Here is an 18,713-nt window from a genome sequence, read left to right as displayed (position 1 = left end):
AGGATCTTATAAAATATATACACTATTCTTGAGCTGATTCAAACAACTGTACATCTGTTGTGTATGGCCTGCATGCCATGAAACTGAAATAATACCTTCATCTTTATCACCCTACATGTTTTCAAATGAGCTTAGTGATGATGTTTCTTCTGAAAATCGCAAGAAAACTAGTTGCCCAGCCAAGTCTATATCAATACGTTTTTCAAAGTCATAGTTAGCTAATGGAGAAGGAATTTGACTACAAATTCCATCCAACACAGCAGCTATTGGATCATGAAAGGCTTGAAGAGATTGTTGCCATCTATTTTCTATCGGTTCCAATGAAATTGCATGATTTTCTAAAAACTACTTATCCTTTCTTACATATAGATTATGCAAATCTCCTTCCAAAAGCTGAACTACATCAGAACAGAATGTTAGGGAGTTTCCTTGGATCATTTGATTATATGATCCGGCTTCCAAGTCATCTTCTGCAACCTGACATTCAATGGCATTTTGGGGCTGCAAATCTAGATATGAGAAGTCTTGAACGACGATTTTATTGCCCTCTAGATGGTTAATATCAAAACTTGTTGACATTTGGTTTCTAATTGCACGAAATTTATCTCGGATAAATTGAAATGAAGAAAAACACAATGGTAAAGCTCCTACACTGATTTCAATGTTTTCTGCACTTTCCTCCTCATTTTCACAGCTAAAATGAATAAGTTGGTCACTATTTTCAAGCTGCTTAAACTGAACTTCCTTATTCCTCAACTTAGCTTCTGATTCCTATGCAAGGTTTCTTATAGTGATCAATCTTAGACACATCACCATAAGAAGTAATGTCACCAAATGTACATATTAGATCAACAGATTGCCTCTCCACATATGGTTCTATAGCTCTATCTTCAGATTTATGGTAGTCGAAATTAACAAGAATTTGTTCATGGCTATAAACCTCTTCTTTTTGTGAAACAAATGTGTCATGGTGATTTTGAACAGAAAGTTCATCTTTCATGGTGACCTTTTGTATCCTCTCCTCTATCTTCTTTACCAAAATGTTGAGTTTTACCTCTGCTTTTGCTTTCAACTTTTCTCTTCTAATTTGCAAATTAACTTCTACATCTACTGCTATGTTCTGCATCTGCTCCAATGTTGATGGGTTTCTTTGTGTTAGCTGAAATTATAGCTCTGGATCAAATGTTATTGGGTAATGCAAAAGAGCTGAACCAGGGGGGGCCTTATATTTGATGGCATTGAATAATAGATTTGATTAAATCTATATGAAAATTGTTGTATTATTTCATCAGGATGCCTTTTTGTCTGATTATATTCTTCTATGATTACAAGAAGATTTACTTTGATTATCCATCTATCAAGAAAGAATTTGAGAAACTGTTGGAGATTTGAGATGCTTGCCTCAGGTAGGGTTTTGAACCAATTCTTGACTTTGTCTTGCAAAGAAAGAGCAAAAATCCTAATACTAACATTCTCTTCATCTACTTCAAATAAGTTAAGATAATCCTCAAAAGCTTGAATATGGTTTTGGGCAGTGATAACATTTTGTCAATCAAACATAGGGAGGTTCTTTTGATAATCGTTAGGGAAAGCATTGAGTGTAGCAGGTAACATGAGGGGCTTATATCTATTAGGAACTTTACAAGGTATAGGAACATGTACAGGGATTGTATGATTAGTCTTCATTGTTTCAGATTCTTTGATTGGAATGTGATCCCCATTAGATTCAGAAGACTATTGTTTAAATGTCTAAGGAGACTTTGTATCTACAACTTTTAAAGGGAAATAATAAAAAATTAATTGAAAATCTTCTCTAAAATACAATATACATTGGAAAACTTTATCGATTAGAAAGATCATAATATCTTGGATAACAATCCAAGTTAAAAACATGATATTTTCATATAGTTCTTTCAGGTTCATTTCTCTAATGGAGTCTTGATTGTAGAATTGATTTGAAGTCACCAAGTGGATGATTTTAACCTTTGTGTATCTAACCACTATCCACCATCATGGATCAGATCTAAACCTATAAAACAATTCTAAAGGAAATGTTAGTTCTCCCCAGTATGGTCACCACTATGTTATCACTCTGAATTTTCTAAAGGTTAAAGAAAGAATTTTTCGAGGTAACCACAAACCAATATTTTAGACTCAGGTTCTAGCCAACCTAAGTCTAGAGAGGGCTATCTCTTTATAATTTAGCTTTGTCTTGGGTGGGATTTTAGGCTACTTATTAGTGATCTTGATATTTTTTTTATTTGGTGGTGGAATTAAGAAGACGGATGGTCCATGCAAATATTTAGGCCATTGGACTATGGATACAATCAAGAAAGGCTTAACTAAATTTGATCTATTATTGAGGTAAGAGTCCACAAGGAAGGCTACCATAACAAGAGCAAATCTGTAGGATTAGAATGGGTGAAATTCCTAACCAGGGCGAAGGGCAATGAAGAATCCTTAATAGAGATTAGCATGAAGAAAGGAAGGATGGCCAGTAGCAAAGGGAAACAGAGAATCCTCAAATATGGGCCAATGGGGGGGGGGGGGGGAGGGTAAACTACAAAAGTAAGAGGGAAATTAAGAATCCCCAGACCAAGGCAATTTAGTAGAAAACATTAAATAAGAAAATAGTTAAAACAGAGAGCACTTAAGCTAATTCTGATGATATTACTCCTTGTTTGCTTTTAAGAATTATGAGAAACACATATGATATTTCATAACATTAAGAGAATACAGTATTTAAACATGAGAAAATGATAGTTATTAGCCCCAGATGTGCACAAATGAGTGAAATGTCCTCAACTTTATTTCATAATCCAGTAAACCAATCGAGTCTTGAGTACAATAGCTCCTTAGCTTATAACAAAATATCTCCAGAAATGATTTTTAATCCACACAAAATACTTCAAATGAAGAAGTATTTATACAAATTCTAAACTGAAATATGTTGAAGAAATATCAAGATTCGTTTTACAAATATCTCAAACTGTTTTACATTAATAAAACTTAAATAAAGGACATTCAAAACTAATGAATCTATTTGGAACTATTTTTATGGATTTATGGTGACAAATAAGAGAAAGTCGAATTTTATAGCAACTCTTAATTGATGATGAGGCATCCCAGTCGCTAACTGCATCCTTTCTTTGTGCATTTTGCCCCAACAATTATGCAAAATTAGGGTCCATTGATACTTTTTTATATCTCAATCCAAGATAGATATGTAAAAAGTGAAAGAGGGTATTGTATATAAGAATGTTTTTGAGATAAACCTTGCTCAGTTTCCTAAACTTCACCTCCATCTGTTCACAATATTGTCTACAAAAAGATATATAAAACAAGACTTTACACAGACCGAAAAATATGTTGTGAAGATATGCACTTATCTCATTTTTCGTAATACTTGTGTAAAACTTGAGATATAAATTTGTAGATTTTCCTACTAGGAATACAAATTTCCTCCAGTTTCGTAAAATACTTCTTGGATTGACCACAATAGTTTCTACAAAACTATGGCTTAAATAGGAAATTTCTAAAGAATGTAGGATTTCTACTTTGATTTCATATTTTAACCTCAAATTTCTTTTAACTGGTTTTCACTTTTACTTTGGATTAACTTCATTGTTGCTGGTGAAAGTGTTTTCATCTCTGTTTAACCCTTACTGCATCCAAGTTTACTTTTACTGTTTTACTTTTACCGTTCTATCTTTTCATTTGTTTTCACTTTGACATGAAACTGTATGCTATGCTTTGTAATTGTTTTCCCCGTTGTTTATCTTCATGCTAGCTGATTTAGTTGACTTGGTCTTTAATCTGATACTCCTTAACCTTGATACACTTTGACTATTCTTTACTATGTCCTTTTACCTTCACTATATATTTTACTATTTATTGTGTATTTCAATCAGAAATTTCCTTTGTTCTTTTTCTTATTGTATTCATTTGCCTTGTAACTGCATTCTCAATCTGGTTGCTCTGTTCTAACTGTCAATTCTCTGTGTAGTTGTCTTCTTTTCTATTTCCTTGTACAATTGTGTTCACCTCTGAGCACAAGCACTGAATGAGGTTTTATGTTGATTCTTGGAATAAATCAATGTTGTGACTGGTATCCGAAATGTTTATCCAAGCTCTGATCTTAGTTTGATAACCTGAAAAAATTCAATATTATTTAAGAGAATACATGTCTTCATGAAGGGTGCTTGATGGCTCTCTGGCACAGAGATGACTGGCAAAGGGGTCACAATGGAGTTTTGGACTAAAAATAGATTGTGAAATCGTGTTGTAGAGATTCAGGGACGCGCTGGAAGGTTTCATAAGTTTACACAGTCAAATGGGCGAAAACCATAAAAACACAGGTTTTCGCGTTATACGGTTTAGCATGCAGAATTTCGAAATATGACACAAAAGTCAATTAAATGAATGGATGGGCTATTTATCGAAATGGCGGGGAAGCGGTATTGAAAGGGCCATCGCACTACTTATGAGTCATGGATGGTTTTGAGGGGAGGTCGCTCGATGCCATTCGTCGGCATCGAACAATGAAACTGCTCACATCAGATGGGTAACGTTCAGCATTGGAAGCCGCCCGATATGAGCATCAGCCATCACATCTGAAGGGGTAAGATCATACGGTGATTGGGGGTGTAATTTGATAAGGGAGTTAATGGAGGGACCCGATAGGATATTAACTGTGGTTTAAGGGAACTTAGTGATGTGGGGGAGGATTTGATTGGTGGAACATGTTATTAATTAATCACTGTTTGATTAATTAACCCCTTTTTGTTTGGTGGAGGGTTATGGCTCTTAAGTAGTCACTGATCAGCTAATTAATCCATTTAATTAATTTTCTAAGTAAGCTCTATATTTCAAACCTCGGGTGGGATATTATCATATAAGATTTAATAAATATACAAGAAAGGGGTTTATTTTATGGAGTTAAATAAATATAGTGAATATTAAAGTTAATATGAAATGAAGGGGGAAACGTGTATTTTTGCGCTAAGTATAATGTGTTGAACATTTATTTACACAATTCGTACCTACACATTATAGCTTATGCTAAATGCCTTTTTGTGGGTTTTTTGTGGAAAAAAGGGGTTTTATGTAGGGTCAACCATTTTCCTTAGGAAAATAGTGATTTCACCTTAGGAAAAGTGATTTTTTAGATGAAATGAATGAATTATGAAGGGGGTGAATGTTGGTTAGGGGGTTTCAGTACTTGGATCCTATAAGTTATTGGACCAAGGGTCTGGTCCCTCGAGAAGTCAGAGAAATAATATGAGCCCCTTTAACTTAAGGTTTTAGGTACTTTTGTCTTTACTTGTGGGAAATTAGTAAAGTGAGGGTGAAATGAATCGGGAAGTTAACCATTTTACTTTGTGTAACTACTCAATTATCATCGATGCTTTAATAAATTGATGATGAAGCATATGATATGATTTTTAACTAACCATTCATCATAATTCTGCAACCATTCAACTACTTACCCATCTACTCATCCTACGATTTTTACTACTTTTTATTAGGGTGCACTTAAACTGGAAAACCCTTATCAAAACTTTTTCTTTTCTGTTACAATAGAAATCTATCTAAATCTATCCTTATTACATTCAAGGGCTCAGATTAAACAGTTGAGCTCCTTTTATTCACTCTACCTATCTACTTATCTGCCAAGATTACATTGTTTGGTCATATATTTATTCTCAATCTATGAACATGAAGTTCAAAACATGGAATAATCAAGATTAAACTGTTTGATTACAATGGATTGTGGCATAAATAACAAGTTGCACACAATCATTACTATGCATAAAATTAAATGGTAGTAGCATTTGGGCTTGCACAATTTCACGGTATTTTCTTTCTGGGGTTCATTTTTTCATTTTTTTCTGACCTTTTTTATTTTTTTGCCCTTTGATTTTTCTTTTAGGGCATATCCTCTTTACATTTTTTAAATTTTTTGATTTTCTAAATATGGAAAACATTTGCAGAAAGGAAAGGTATGTACATATTACAGAGATAAACTCAGTCAATCATAAATTACGACACCTGTTAGTATAGGAACGTAACAGACAGTACTTGGGAATTTGTAAGATTTAAACCTTTATTGCTTAATTTAGAAAATATTATAGCTATTTTTTGTTGTATAGTGCTATTATTTCCTTTTTTTATGGATAGTGTGATTATATCTATTAATACTGTTATGACATATGGATTGTTTTGTCTCTGAAATTTGCATGTAGAGATACATAATAATATTAACCAATTTTGATGTACATGTATAATGTTTGCTAATAGTTTTATTATGTAGTCAGTTAGAGTGATATAACATAAATTGGAAAGGAAGAACATTCTTCTTTTGATGAAAATAGTTAGAAACTTAGTAGTAAGTTGTGATTTTCCAGAAGTCTTAGGGGCCATGCCTTTGGGACCAAAAACAGATGCCATCTCCCAAGGCATAGATAACATATACACACATAATGTGTTGTTACATCTACGGTTGTGCATTACAAATTCAACGAGGGGATGCCAATCCTAGATTGAATAGAATGCACAAGACCAACTGGTCTATGAAACTTCAAATGTGGACAATCCTAGCATCCTTGAAGCTAGTTCTTAACTAAGCAGATTATGTGGATGTAAATTTTCTCTGAAATTCAATCGTATGTTTATCTGTATAGGGAACTATATCAGGTAGTTATTAACGTCTATGTGGATTAGCAATGTTATCTTTTGATTCTCACCTTGTGATCCACATTCAGTATGGAATCACATTATACAAGTTGTCATGTGAAGTTGGTAATTGAAGACTTCTGCTAGAAACATCATCCCACATTCTTCTACAAAGATAATTAATCTTTTTCCCATTTTTTGGAAAGGCATAACTTGAAATCTAGTATCAAAGTGTAATATTCCTTCAATGGTCACTCCCAATAGTAATCTTACTATGGAGATATCTACCTTCCCCTTGGAAATAAGGCCTTTTGTATGCATCATTTATGTAAAGAATGTGTGTTTTCTATTGCGCAAATACAAACTGTGTTTATAAAAACTTAAATTCTATAAATTCTTCACCTTAACTTTGTTCCACTATATATTGGATTTTTAGGAATTTTGATAATTTTGTCCCATGTTTTAGATGAAAGCGAAATAAATTGCTACTGAGTGCAAGTTTGATGGCAATTACATACAAGTTCACAAACATAAATCTTGCATTCAATTCTAGTCAAGGTAAACTACTTCCTGCCTTTGAATTTTGTTTTGTATGCCGATCTTCAAGAACAGATGTGATGCAACAAAATATATGGATACATGCTATGATAGGATTAAGTCTAGTAGATGAACATTTTGTCATGACTAAAACTATTCCTAATTGCAGAGGATAGAAAGTGAAAATTTATTTGACAGTAAAGGAATGCGATAATAAACTCTGAATGATATTATTTCAGAACTCATAATTGACTTGTCTTAGACATCATTATATGATTTTGACAAATTTAGCATGGTACTGGCATAAATTTTATACATGCAATCTTTGCCTTGGTATTTTGAAGTGATTTGTGATATGTTGTTTACAAACAAATTAGCATGTTATTTTTTAGAGCTAGAATATTAGTTTTAAAGAGTCCTCAAATTTAGGTGGAACAACTTTTTTTATGGATGTGGGGAGCTGTTAAAAAATTTCATCTTTGCCTTAACTTTTTTTGTTTATCACAATACCCAATGATAGAATATTTGTAAGCAATAGTCTTAAGCTATGGAAGTAGTGAATTATTTATGAAAGGTGCTTCTTAAGATATCTCTTATGCATGGGCCACAATAGAGAACTATATCCCAAAGATGCTGGAAATTTATGAAATCAGTAAGAAACTTGAAATTTCAAATGAAGTTAAGATTGGAATTATATTTTAATAAATCAAAATAGATTAGACACAAGGTACGCGGTGATGTAGTCTTTTTTCTCTTACTACCATATCCTAAGTTAGATGTCCCTCCCTGCCCCTATCACTACCCCTACTTACCCTCTGTAATTACAACAAGAAGCAACAAAGAATCGTATCCCAAACATGTTGGAAGTTTATAAAATTAGTAGGAAACTTGAAATTTCAAATGAAATTAATATTGGAGTTATATTTTAGTAAATCAAGATAGAAAAGTCACAGGGTACTCGGTAATGCAGTATTTTTTCTCTGTCAGCCATATCTCGAGTTTCCTATCCGTCCTTGACCCTATCACTACCCCTCCTTACCTTCTAAAATTACAGTAGGAAGAAAGCATATGCTTGGAAGATGGTCTTTCTTTATTGGCATCTCTCTAATTCCTCAAGATTCTTTTCTAGCAGAGGCTAAACCAAGGGCTATGAATTCAAGTAATACAAACAAAGAGGGTTTTCATTTATATGGAGAAGTTGTAGTCAAACCATACACTGATGTATCGTGACTAGTCCGAGTAGATCCTTTAGGTCAATGAAAGTACATGAGGGTCCTTTTGTAAGATTCACCATCAACATTATGAAAATGTAGCCAAAAGATAATGTGCAACCATAGAATGATGAAGGAAAATTATAACATAAGATTATAAGCAAATAGGATTAGGCAGTGCACCTTCTAATGAATGAACAACCTATCTAGTTTTCACATTATAACATGCAACTCATGAATCAATAAGCCATAACATGTTCCACATGAAATTTGTAGTTATAGTTGCAAATTCCCCAATATTCCAGATTACACCAAAGCAGAAGGACTTCGAAGGGATAACAACCTCATTCTTACTTCCTTCTCACGTGAAATGTGATAGTTGTTGATTTTATGAAATCCTGCCATAAAAATTTCCAAAACAGGAAAGAATATGAGCTTGCACACTAAGAGAGAGACTCAACATCATGAAATGGACAGAGTTTGACTCTCATAAGCAGAACCAACTCCTATTTAAGGCTTCTAAAATCCCCTAGGCTAAAATAAGAGGGGTCCTAAATAATAACTTTACAATGATGCTTCAGCAGAATGGTAATAACAATAAACTATGCTAGATGTCATAGATATTTGCAGTTGTTCTGAAGAATCGATGTCTCACCTATAAGAGGACCATTCCATGAAAGTAGAGTAGGGCTAAAGAAATCAAAATCAACCTAATACCACGTCCAAAATAAATATTTTTGTAGTTCCCATTTCATCCTTGTGACACGAAGTACAAGAATAATCCATCCCCAATATCTTGACAACCAACCATTGTAGTAATAGAATATATATCCAAACTTTGTGCTTATAAGAATGTTATTTTCAGCTGGACTGGTACCTTGTTAACCAGCAGGTCACAGGATCCTTCACAATCCATTATTCATCCAAGTGAGGGGTAATGTGAGTGGGGTGTATAGGTATACCACAAAGATGTAAGATCCTTAGTCACACATATGTAAAAGGGATACCGAATCCTCCATCCCCAATATCTCTAGAAGAGACCTGGCTTATGTAACAGTTAACGTCATTTTACTCTTTACGAATCAGGAGGCAAAGATGGTGTTTATTTCATCAGGTCATATTCTTTGGTTTGTATTAATATCTTCTTTTCCAGCCAATCTCTTATTAAAAATCCATATTCGCAGATGTCAGTATTGGGTTGGGAGAAAATTCTATTCTTGAGGAGATTCACCCTGATGCTCGGGACATGATGGTAGGTTTTGTAGATTTAAAAAATGTCTGCTTACATCTACACAGTTGTTCTGTTCGATATCTACGCCAGGTTTGTTTTGGATCTTTCATTGATCTTTGATATGAATGATACCTATCAACACTTCTTTTGACGCATCAAAACCAATAAATATGACTTTCATTCAGTCATTTAAGTCATGGTGGATGTTAACCATTTTCATTATTTTTGCTTTCTTTGGCTCCATTTAAAGGTTTTTCTTCTGTTTTGAACAAGACATGTTGTTCATTTTTTTTTTCTCCGTAAATGCTAATTCTATTAAAAAAGTGTAAAAAATATATATAGTGAGTTCAAGCCCTCAGAGGTGGTCGAGGCCAATCCTCCACCAAAAATTCTGAGACATAACAGTTCAGGCCTTCAGCCAGATTTACAATACATGTGTCCCAACCTTGACTTTGTTCCTTTACATACTGACAAAATTTACCAGGACTCCTATCATCATACCCTTCTTTGACCACAAAAATGGAGTAGCAACTGTCATAGCCAATTTTAAGACAGAAAATAAAGCCTGTGTTGGCTATTACAACTAAATGGAACATGAAAATGGACCCGACCTTGACAACTAACTTCCGACTTAAAAGCATAAGACCAAAATTACAAAGCATATAAGCTAAAAGGCTACCCGACAGAAGGAAGCTCTGATTAATCTTCATGACATGGTAAAGCTGGCGGGTCCTCTTTGACCTGACTGGTAGAGGCTACCCAGGTCATGAAACCGTCCTCGTCCAATACCGGCGCACGTCCATCAGGATTAGTAACCAAATTCAAAATACCAGCAGCTCTTTGAGATGGCCCGCAGATTAAAACTTCTTTCTGAGATTGATCAGGCTACTGTGGTGCTTCCGAAATAGGGGCATCCTCTTGCATGTGGTTCGCATGAAACACTATCCCTGCCATGTCCCCTAGCAGAACACTATGATCCTGAGAATGAGAGGAGACAGAAGGAGTTGAACTGAGCTGGCTGCTCTCCTCCTCTGTGACAAATATGGTAAAATTTACTGTCACCACAGACCTATTGAGTCGACTTTGGAATGTAAACCTGGAGGTCTGGTATGAGTTATTGGGGTAAACCTATCATGATCCAGAGGCAGAGACGAAGGAGGAGCTAAGGCAATGGGAGCAACATTCTGAGGAGTAGGTCGAGAAGGGCGACCTCTGTTCCCTCAATGACTTCCACGACGCGGGATTCCTCGGCTACAAGGCATGAATACAGAGGCAAAAGAACTGGGAGAATGATTGAAACGGAGCAGACCAGAAATGAAAAGGGCGCTTAATAACTCAGGGAGATCCCAGAGCCAAGCTAACATCCCAGCACGAAAGACCAGACACGAGATCTGAAACGACTTGGATACATAATGAACCGGGTCATTAACTGCGTCGGGAACATTGAGCGAATCCATACCTGTGAGCCGAATTGTCTACAGTATCGCCATGCTTGCATTTATGATGAACCAAATTTGAGATTGTTCCGAATTTAAGACCTTTGCTTTGAACTTGATACGCCAACTTGCAACGCGTAGCCTGCTTCCCTTTCGCCTGCCATCCGTCAGGCCAGATGTCCATTTGGCGGATTTGATCATTGAATGCCGTTGGAGTCACCCGCATCCGGGTGTGTATTCTTTATCTGAGATTTATCCTGAGTGACAATTTCCTGGACTGTGGCGATTTGGTCTTCGGGAACTAAGCTGGCTATAGTCCCTTCAAGGTAGCCACCCTTAGCTTCCACTCCAAGATTGGCAAGAAAGTCAGCGAGTTTATTTCCTTCCCTTCTGGTGTGCTTGCATGAGATTGCTTGGTGCTGAGAAAGCCAGTTATTTATTAGCTCAAGCCTCTGGGCCATTCTCCAGCTGTTACTTACTTTGTGCACGGGTGAACCATGCAGAAGCTTTATGATCATTCTGATTATAATTTGTGAGTCTCCTTCTATAATGAGAGGAAAGAAACCTTTTTCATGTGCTAATTTGAGACCTCTCCATAATCCCTCCAATTCTGCTGAGTTATTGGTGTCCCAGCCTATTGAGCCCATGAAGATGCACTGAGGATTACCATTATGGTCTCTGAATACTCCTCCGTATCCTTCTTTCCCTGGATTTCCCTTTGAGGCTCCATCAAAGTTAAGCTGGAACATATCAATGGGCGGCGGAGTCCAATTGCTTGATTCCTTACCCTGCATTGCTGGGTTCTTTTTATTGATTGACTTTTGGTCTATCTGGATCCTCCAGTTATCCCAAACTGATTTTTCCTGAGGTAATGTGGGGAGGTCTTCTGCGTACCATTCCTTAATTGATAGAGTCTCCATGATGTTCTGATGAAATTTATTCCAGATTTGCTCTAGAGGCATAGTTTGGTCTTTGAAAATTCGTCTATTGCGCTCTTTCCATATGTTCCACATCAGTAAGCCAGGTATAAGATGCCACAGAGCGTTAAGGAGGTTACTTTGAAATGGCGTTTGACTCCAATTGCGTATAGTGGCTTTGAGATCTCCTTGCACTCTGCCTTCTTTTTGACAGCGAAGAGCAACCTTCTCCCAGAGTTTTCTTCCAGTTTGACATGACTGCATAAGATGTATAGCTGTTTCCTCCTCTTGCCCGCACATGAGACATATAGATGGGCCCGAGAAGCTTCTTTTCCTAAGATTATCCCAAGTTAGAATTCTATTGTGACATAGGAGCCATAGGAATGTAGAGACCTTCGGCCAGTTGGAAGTGTGCCAAATTTTATCCCATAAATTATCTTTGTTTAGCTGATCTTGGACTATTATTTTATACGCTTCCTTTGTAGTAAAAATTCCTTTCTCTTCATAACCCCATCTTAGAATATCCATTTCTTCTGAGACAGTAATTTGCCTCTTTTGCAATTCTGTGTTGAGATGTTGCTGAGTTTGTTCTGAGCTATTTAGTAAAAATTGATTTGCATTTTTCCATTGCCTATGTTCTTGAGTTGTAGCTGTGCTCCAGAATTGTCTGACCTTAGCTGATTGATTGATCTCCCGCTCTGAAATTGGATGATCTTGGAGGATGTCTCTTACTTTTGGTAACTGCTGCCAGGAGTCTTCCCAAAATCGAGCCGTTGTTCCATTCTTAATTTCCCAAAAACTGTGTTCCTGTATAAGACTTCTGTGTTGTATGGCCGAATTCCAGATTACCGATCCCGTGCTTATCTCTGTCATTCTTATTCTTTCTTCCATGGGACAGTTTCTAGCATATTTAGCTGTCCAAAGAGAGGCCCATGGAGTGTTAGGATGGGCTAACCATCTCCACCAGATTTTTGCACCCATTGCTTTATTACTGTGCTCAGGATCTCTTAGCCCAATGCCTCCTGCTTTCTTAGGAAGACATACTTTATCCCATTTAACCAAAGCCCATTTTCTGTTTTGGCCTGAACCTCCCCAAAGAAAGTTGCGCTGGAGATTCTTGATTTCTTTGAGAACCCATTTTGGGGCAGCCAGAATGGAAAATAGATACAGGGGCATGGAATGAAGGACTGCCTTGATAAGAACAATTCTGCTAGCCATATTCAGAGCTCGGTTGGTCCAAAGGGAGAGTCGAGTCTCTAGCTTTTCCAACAATTGTTTCCAGGAAGAGTGTTTGACAGTTGAGGCCAATAAAGGGGCACCAAGATACTTGGAGGGCAGGGAGGCAGTAGTGAATCCTAGAATGCGACTGATAGCTTTCTGGGTAGTGACCGGGGTATTAAAGAAAAAGATTTGGGATTTAACTCGATTAATGAGGGCACCAGAAGCATCAGAGAAGATAGACAAGATTGATTTGAGGAGGCGAGCTTCTTGCACCGAAGGATGGCCAAAAAGCATATTATCATCTACAAATTGCTGGTGAGTGTAAGCAGGGGAGTTGTTGAAAGAAAGGCCTTTTAATTGCTGAGCTTGCCTGGTAGAGGTGATGCTTCTACCCAATCCTTTTGCCATAATTACAAAAAGAAAGGGATACAAGGGGTCTCCTTGCCTTATACCTCTGGAGGGACAGAATGTAGCCGAGGGAATACCATTTATTAACACAGAGAAAAAAGCTGAAGATAATAGGTTAAAAATCCATCTGACCCAAGAATGATCAAAACCAAAGGAAATAAGGATTTTTTGAATATAGACCCAACTGAGACTATCAAAAGCTTTGGATAGATCTAGCTTAAGCAGCATACATGGCTTCTTGGTTTGCTTTAAGGAGTGGATTTTCTCATGAGTTAGAATAATCCTGTCTGTTATTTGTCGTCCTTCTACATAACCCGATTGCTCGGGCGAGATAATAAGAGGGAGCAGCGGCTTTAGTCTTGTTGCTATTACTTTTGAAGTAATGTTATAGATGATGTTGCATAAGGCAATTGGTCTATACTTATCTGGAGTATTTGAATCTTCCCCCTTTGGAATTAAAGCTATGAAGGTGGCATTTAACCCTGGATACATCCATCTGAGTGCCTTGGATTCCTCCACTAACTGCCAAACCTCATCCTTTATCAAGTCCCAGAACTTATGAAAAAAATTTGACGTGAAACCATCCAGACCCAGCGCTTTCCCTTCCTTCAGCTATTGTACTGCTTCTTCAACTTCCTGTAGGTTGATAGGCTTAATGAGAAGATTGTTATGCTCCTCTGTAATTATTCTTGGTATGTTCTTTAGGAGCTTACTGATGGCCGACATTCTATTTATATTGGGTTCCTGATGTGCTTTCTTGAAGTAGCTTAGAAATTCCTCTTCAATGCCTTCATGAGTTTTGACTTTGTCTCCCTGTGCATTTTTAATGTGAGTAATGGTATTTATCATTCTGCGTTGCACCGTAGTTTTATGAAAAAAAATTGTGTTCTTTTCTCCATCTTTTAACCATCTGATCCTTGATTTCTGTCTCCATAATGTTTCCTTCTGTTTGGCCCTTTCTAAGATTCTAGATTCTATGATTTGCTCCTGCTTGGTTAATTCCTCCGTGCGCCCTTCAGTGATGATGGTTTGCTGGATTTTCTTCATTTCTGAATTGAGAGTGCCTTGAGCCTTAAAATGTTGCCAAAAGTATTATGATTCCATCGTTTGATTGCTCCTTTTAGATGTTTGAGTTTTTGCTGAAACCTGGACATTCTAGTGCCTTCAGAAGGATTGAATTTGAGCCAGGTTGATCTGACTAGCTCCTCAAAGTCTGAGTGAGTTAACCAGAATTCCTCAAATCGAAAGGGACATTTGAGATTGTTACCTGGCCTGTTCCATTGCAGTTCGATAGGCCAATGATCTGATCCTAAGATAGGTAATATAGATGCGGTAAATTCCCCTCCTAAGTGAGTTGCATTATCTGAGATGAGGAACCTGTCAAGACGCGAGGCAATCTGCTGCGACCCTTCTCTTTTATTACTCCAAGTGAAGAGGCCGTTTCTTGTGGGAACATCCACCAACCAGTTGTTGTGGATGAAATTTTTTAGTAGATTGCCGTCACTGTTTGCTCTACTTCTGTCGCCTTGTTTTTCCTCCATGTTTGCTATCATGTTGTAATCATCGCCGGAGATCCAGAGTGGGTATGGCCTGTCTGAGTTGAGTTCTGACAAAGTATTCAGGATTTGAGCTTTTTGAGCAGTATCCTGAGGAAAATAAACATTCGTTACCAGTCCATAGGTGTTACTACCTAAGAGGTGAAAGGTTGCCTGAATGAAACTTTTGTTAGCTTGTATATTGTTTAGTTGGATGGCTCGCGCATCCCAAAGGATTGCAAGTCCTCCCGAAGCTCCCTGAGCATCAACAGCTGTAACTAGCCCTCCTGGCCAGGCTTTCGCTGCTATTCTTTCCAATATTGTTGAACTGCATTTCGTCTCCTGCAAAAAAAGTATACTTGGTTTTTCTTTCATAAGCATATTTTTTAACAATCTGCCTTTCCCTGGGCTATTAAGCCCTCTTATATTCCAGGATATCAACTTCATTGAGTATAGTGGGGGTTTGCATTGAAATACTTGGTTAGTTTGGCATACCTCCCTGACTCCACTAATATCTCTCCGATCTTGATGGTTCTCTCAAGTGTTGTTTTCTTGCCTCTCTTCTTATTATCCTTGGTGATAAATTTACCATCCCATGGACTTCCTATTTGGACTCCTAGAGAGTATTTCTTCTGTGCTCTGTTCAAGACTTCTACTAGGTTATCCACTTGCCGATCTGGTATTTTTTCAAAGTTCCCTGTTTTGCATGCTTGTTCCAAACCTAGAATGTCCAGCTCCCCTATGTCTAAGGGCTCCGGATCTTCTTCCATGATTTTAGGTTCTTGAGAGATTTCCACTCTTTCATTTGATGATTTTTCATTTGGCTCTGTATATTCCACATCCATTCCTTGTGATTGCCATGGAGCGGTTTTAGCTTGAGATTGCAGGTTTGACTGCTTCTGAATCTTCTTTCCTATTTGCCCTAAGGTTTCTCCTGGTTTTTCTTGATCTACTTCTTTGTCCTTCTGCTTGTCCTTCTCCATATCTTTCTCATCATTCTTGGCCAGTACTTCAAAACTATTGCTCGTTGTGGGCACTGTCTTGTTGACTGGATTTGCCTTGGGATTGCCTGTTGCTTTCTTGTTCCCTCTCCTTCGATTTGTTACCCTAGTGAAGCCATCTGTTGTTTGATTGTCTGGACTGTCTTGGGAGGAAGGTTTCTTATTTTGTGGACAGTCTCGGTATAGGTGCCCTATTTCATGGCATTTCCTGCATCTAAATGGTACATGCTCATAGTCTATAACTTGAATCCATTCAGAATCTTCATGAAAGAAACTTACCGTGTCTGACAGCGCTTGCTTGAGATCCATATAGGCACAAATCCGAGCATAGGACATGTATCTGCATGATTTTGTTTCTTCTGCAATCTTTACAAACTCGCGAAGTGCATTCCCAATCTCTTGCAGAGATTTTTCTTCCCAGTACTCCCACGGCAATGAATAAAGCCTTATCCACACTGGCGCATAGGTCAGGTCCTCCTTATCTGGGTTGAATCTTTCGACCCACGCTTTGAGAAATAATCCTGTAGAGTTGAAAAAGTAAGGAACCCCATCCAATATCCTGTTGCAATCTTCCAGGCAATTAAAAATTGCTGTAAAAAACACCTTTGCTCCTAGGTGCAGAGAGATGTGCCCCTTTGGGTGCCATTTTGCACTGATCCAACTTCTCAGTGCTCTCTCCGTCGGCCAAATTCCTATGAACTTGTCGATCAGCGCGTGATCTCTCATGTACTGTATCCTAGCATTGATACGGTGACTTGGGAACTCCACCCTTGGTCTGTGTGCAGCTACTGGCTTGCAAGTTGAAGAACTTGCTCAGTTTCTTTCTTCTGTGTCTATTTCCTTGCCCTTCTGCTTACTTTGTTCCATAGGATCGCCTCTCGTTTCATTTTCAGTTTCCCTGCCTTCTATGTGCTGTGTACGATTGTCCATGTTGGGGGGAGGCTCCTGGCCCTCTCCCTGAGGAAGTTGCATTCTTCCTTTGTCCTTATGGCCATGTGATCTTGACCACCACTTCACCTGAATCTGCCGATTGTACCGAGTTTGCCAGGTCTGCCGTTTCAGGTTTCGCAGAAACCCTAGTTTTGTCTGCAGTGGCCGTCTCAGAGCCCTCGCTCATTTGAATCTAACAAGACATGTTGCTCGTTATCATATTAATTGCAATTCTATTATATTTTGTGTTTGATTTAATATATTTTCTTGTCACTGCTTCATTAGGATCTTGTGGTAGGCAAGTCGGTCAAGTGTCAACACTCCAGGCGAATGAATTCTATTGACACTACCTGGGAATTTGTAATACATAAAACTTTATTGCTTAATTTAGCCAATATTGTAGCTATTTTTTGTTGGATAATGCTACTATTTCCTATTTTTTGTCTATGAATAGTGTGATTATATCTGTTAATACTGTTATGACATCTTGATTGTTTTGTCTCTACAATTTTCATGTAGAGATACAGAATAATATTTACCAATTTTGTTGTACGTGTATAATGTTTACTAGTAGTTTTGTTGTGTAGTGAGTTAGAGTGATATAACATCAATTGGAAAGGAAAAACATTCACCTTTTGATGAAAAAAGTTAGCAATGTAACAGTAAGTTGTGATTTTCAAAAAGTCTTAGGGGGCATGCCCTTGGGACCAAAAAAAGATGCCATCTCCCAAGGCATGGATATCGAATACACACACAATGTGTTGTTACATCTATGGTTGTTCATTACAAATTCAATGAGGGGATGCCAATACTAGATTGACTAGCATGTAGAAGACCAACTAGTCTATGAAACCTCAAATGTGAACAATCCTAGCATCCTTGAAACTAGTCCTTAACTATGAAGATTACATGGATGTAAATTTGCTCTCAAATTCAAGCGTATATTTATCTGTATAGGGAACTACATAGGGTAGTTGCTAATGTCTATGTGGATTAGCAATGTTATCTTCTGATTCTAACCTTGTGATCCACATTCAGAATGGAATCACATTGTACAAGTTATCATGTGAAGCATCTAATTGAAGATTTCTGCTGGAAACAACATCCCACCTTCTTTTACAAAGATATGTAATCTTTTGCCCATTTTTTGGAAAGGCGTAACTTGAAAGTTGGTATCAAATCATAATATGCCTTCAGTGGTCACTCCTGATAATAATATCATTATGGAGATTTCTACCTTCCCCTTGGAAATAAGGCCTTTTGTATGCATAGTTTATGTAAAGAATGTTTGTTTTTCTATTGCCCAAATACAAACTGTGTTTATAAAAACTTATAATGTATAAATTCTCCGTTTTCACTACGTTCCAATATATATTGTATTTTGAGGAATTCTAATCATTTCTTCCCCTGTTTTAGATGAAAGGGAAAGAAATTACTGTTGAGTGCAAGTTTGATGGCAATTGCATGCAGGTGCACAAAGATAAGTCTTGCATCTAGTTCTCATCAAGGTAACTACTTCCTGCATATGCATTTTGTTGTGTATGCCTATCTTCACGAATAGATGTGATGCAACAAAATATATGGATATATGCTATGATAGGATTATGTCCA

General features: G+C 37.2%; 1 protein-coding gene across 1 annotated transcript; it reads right to left on the bottom strand.

Moving 5' to 3' along the window:
- Positions 1 to 14,679: 14,679 nt before the first annotated feature.
- On the bottom strand, positions 14,680 to 16,898 carry LOC149206087 (uncharacterized). The gene is made up of 2 exons (XM_089397590.1): positions 15,667 to 16,898; positions 14,680 to 15,499 (listed from the first exon to the last, which is right to left on the bottom strand). Exons 1-2 carry the CDS (start codon positions 16,896 to 16,898, stop codon positions 14,680 to 14,682), a joined length of 2,052 nt encoding a protein of 683 aa, XP_089253716.1.
- Positions 16,899 to 18,713: the final 1,815 nt, after the last annotated feature.

This window comes from Pinus tabuliformis, chromosome 1_2 (assembly GCF_031772625.1).
Source record: "Pinus tabuliformis cultivar Carrire ecotype Pingquan chromosome 1_2, CPIR1, whole genome shotgun sequence".
Taxonomy (NCBI): Eukaryota; Viridiplantae; Streptophyta; class Pinopsida; order Pinales; family Pinaceae; genus Pinus; species Pinus tabuliformis.
This window is presented reverse-complemented; position numbering and strand designations above follow the sequence as displayed.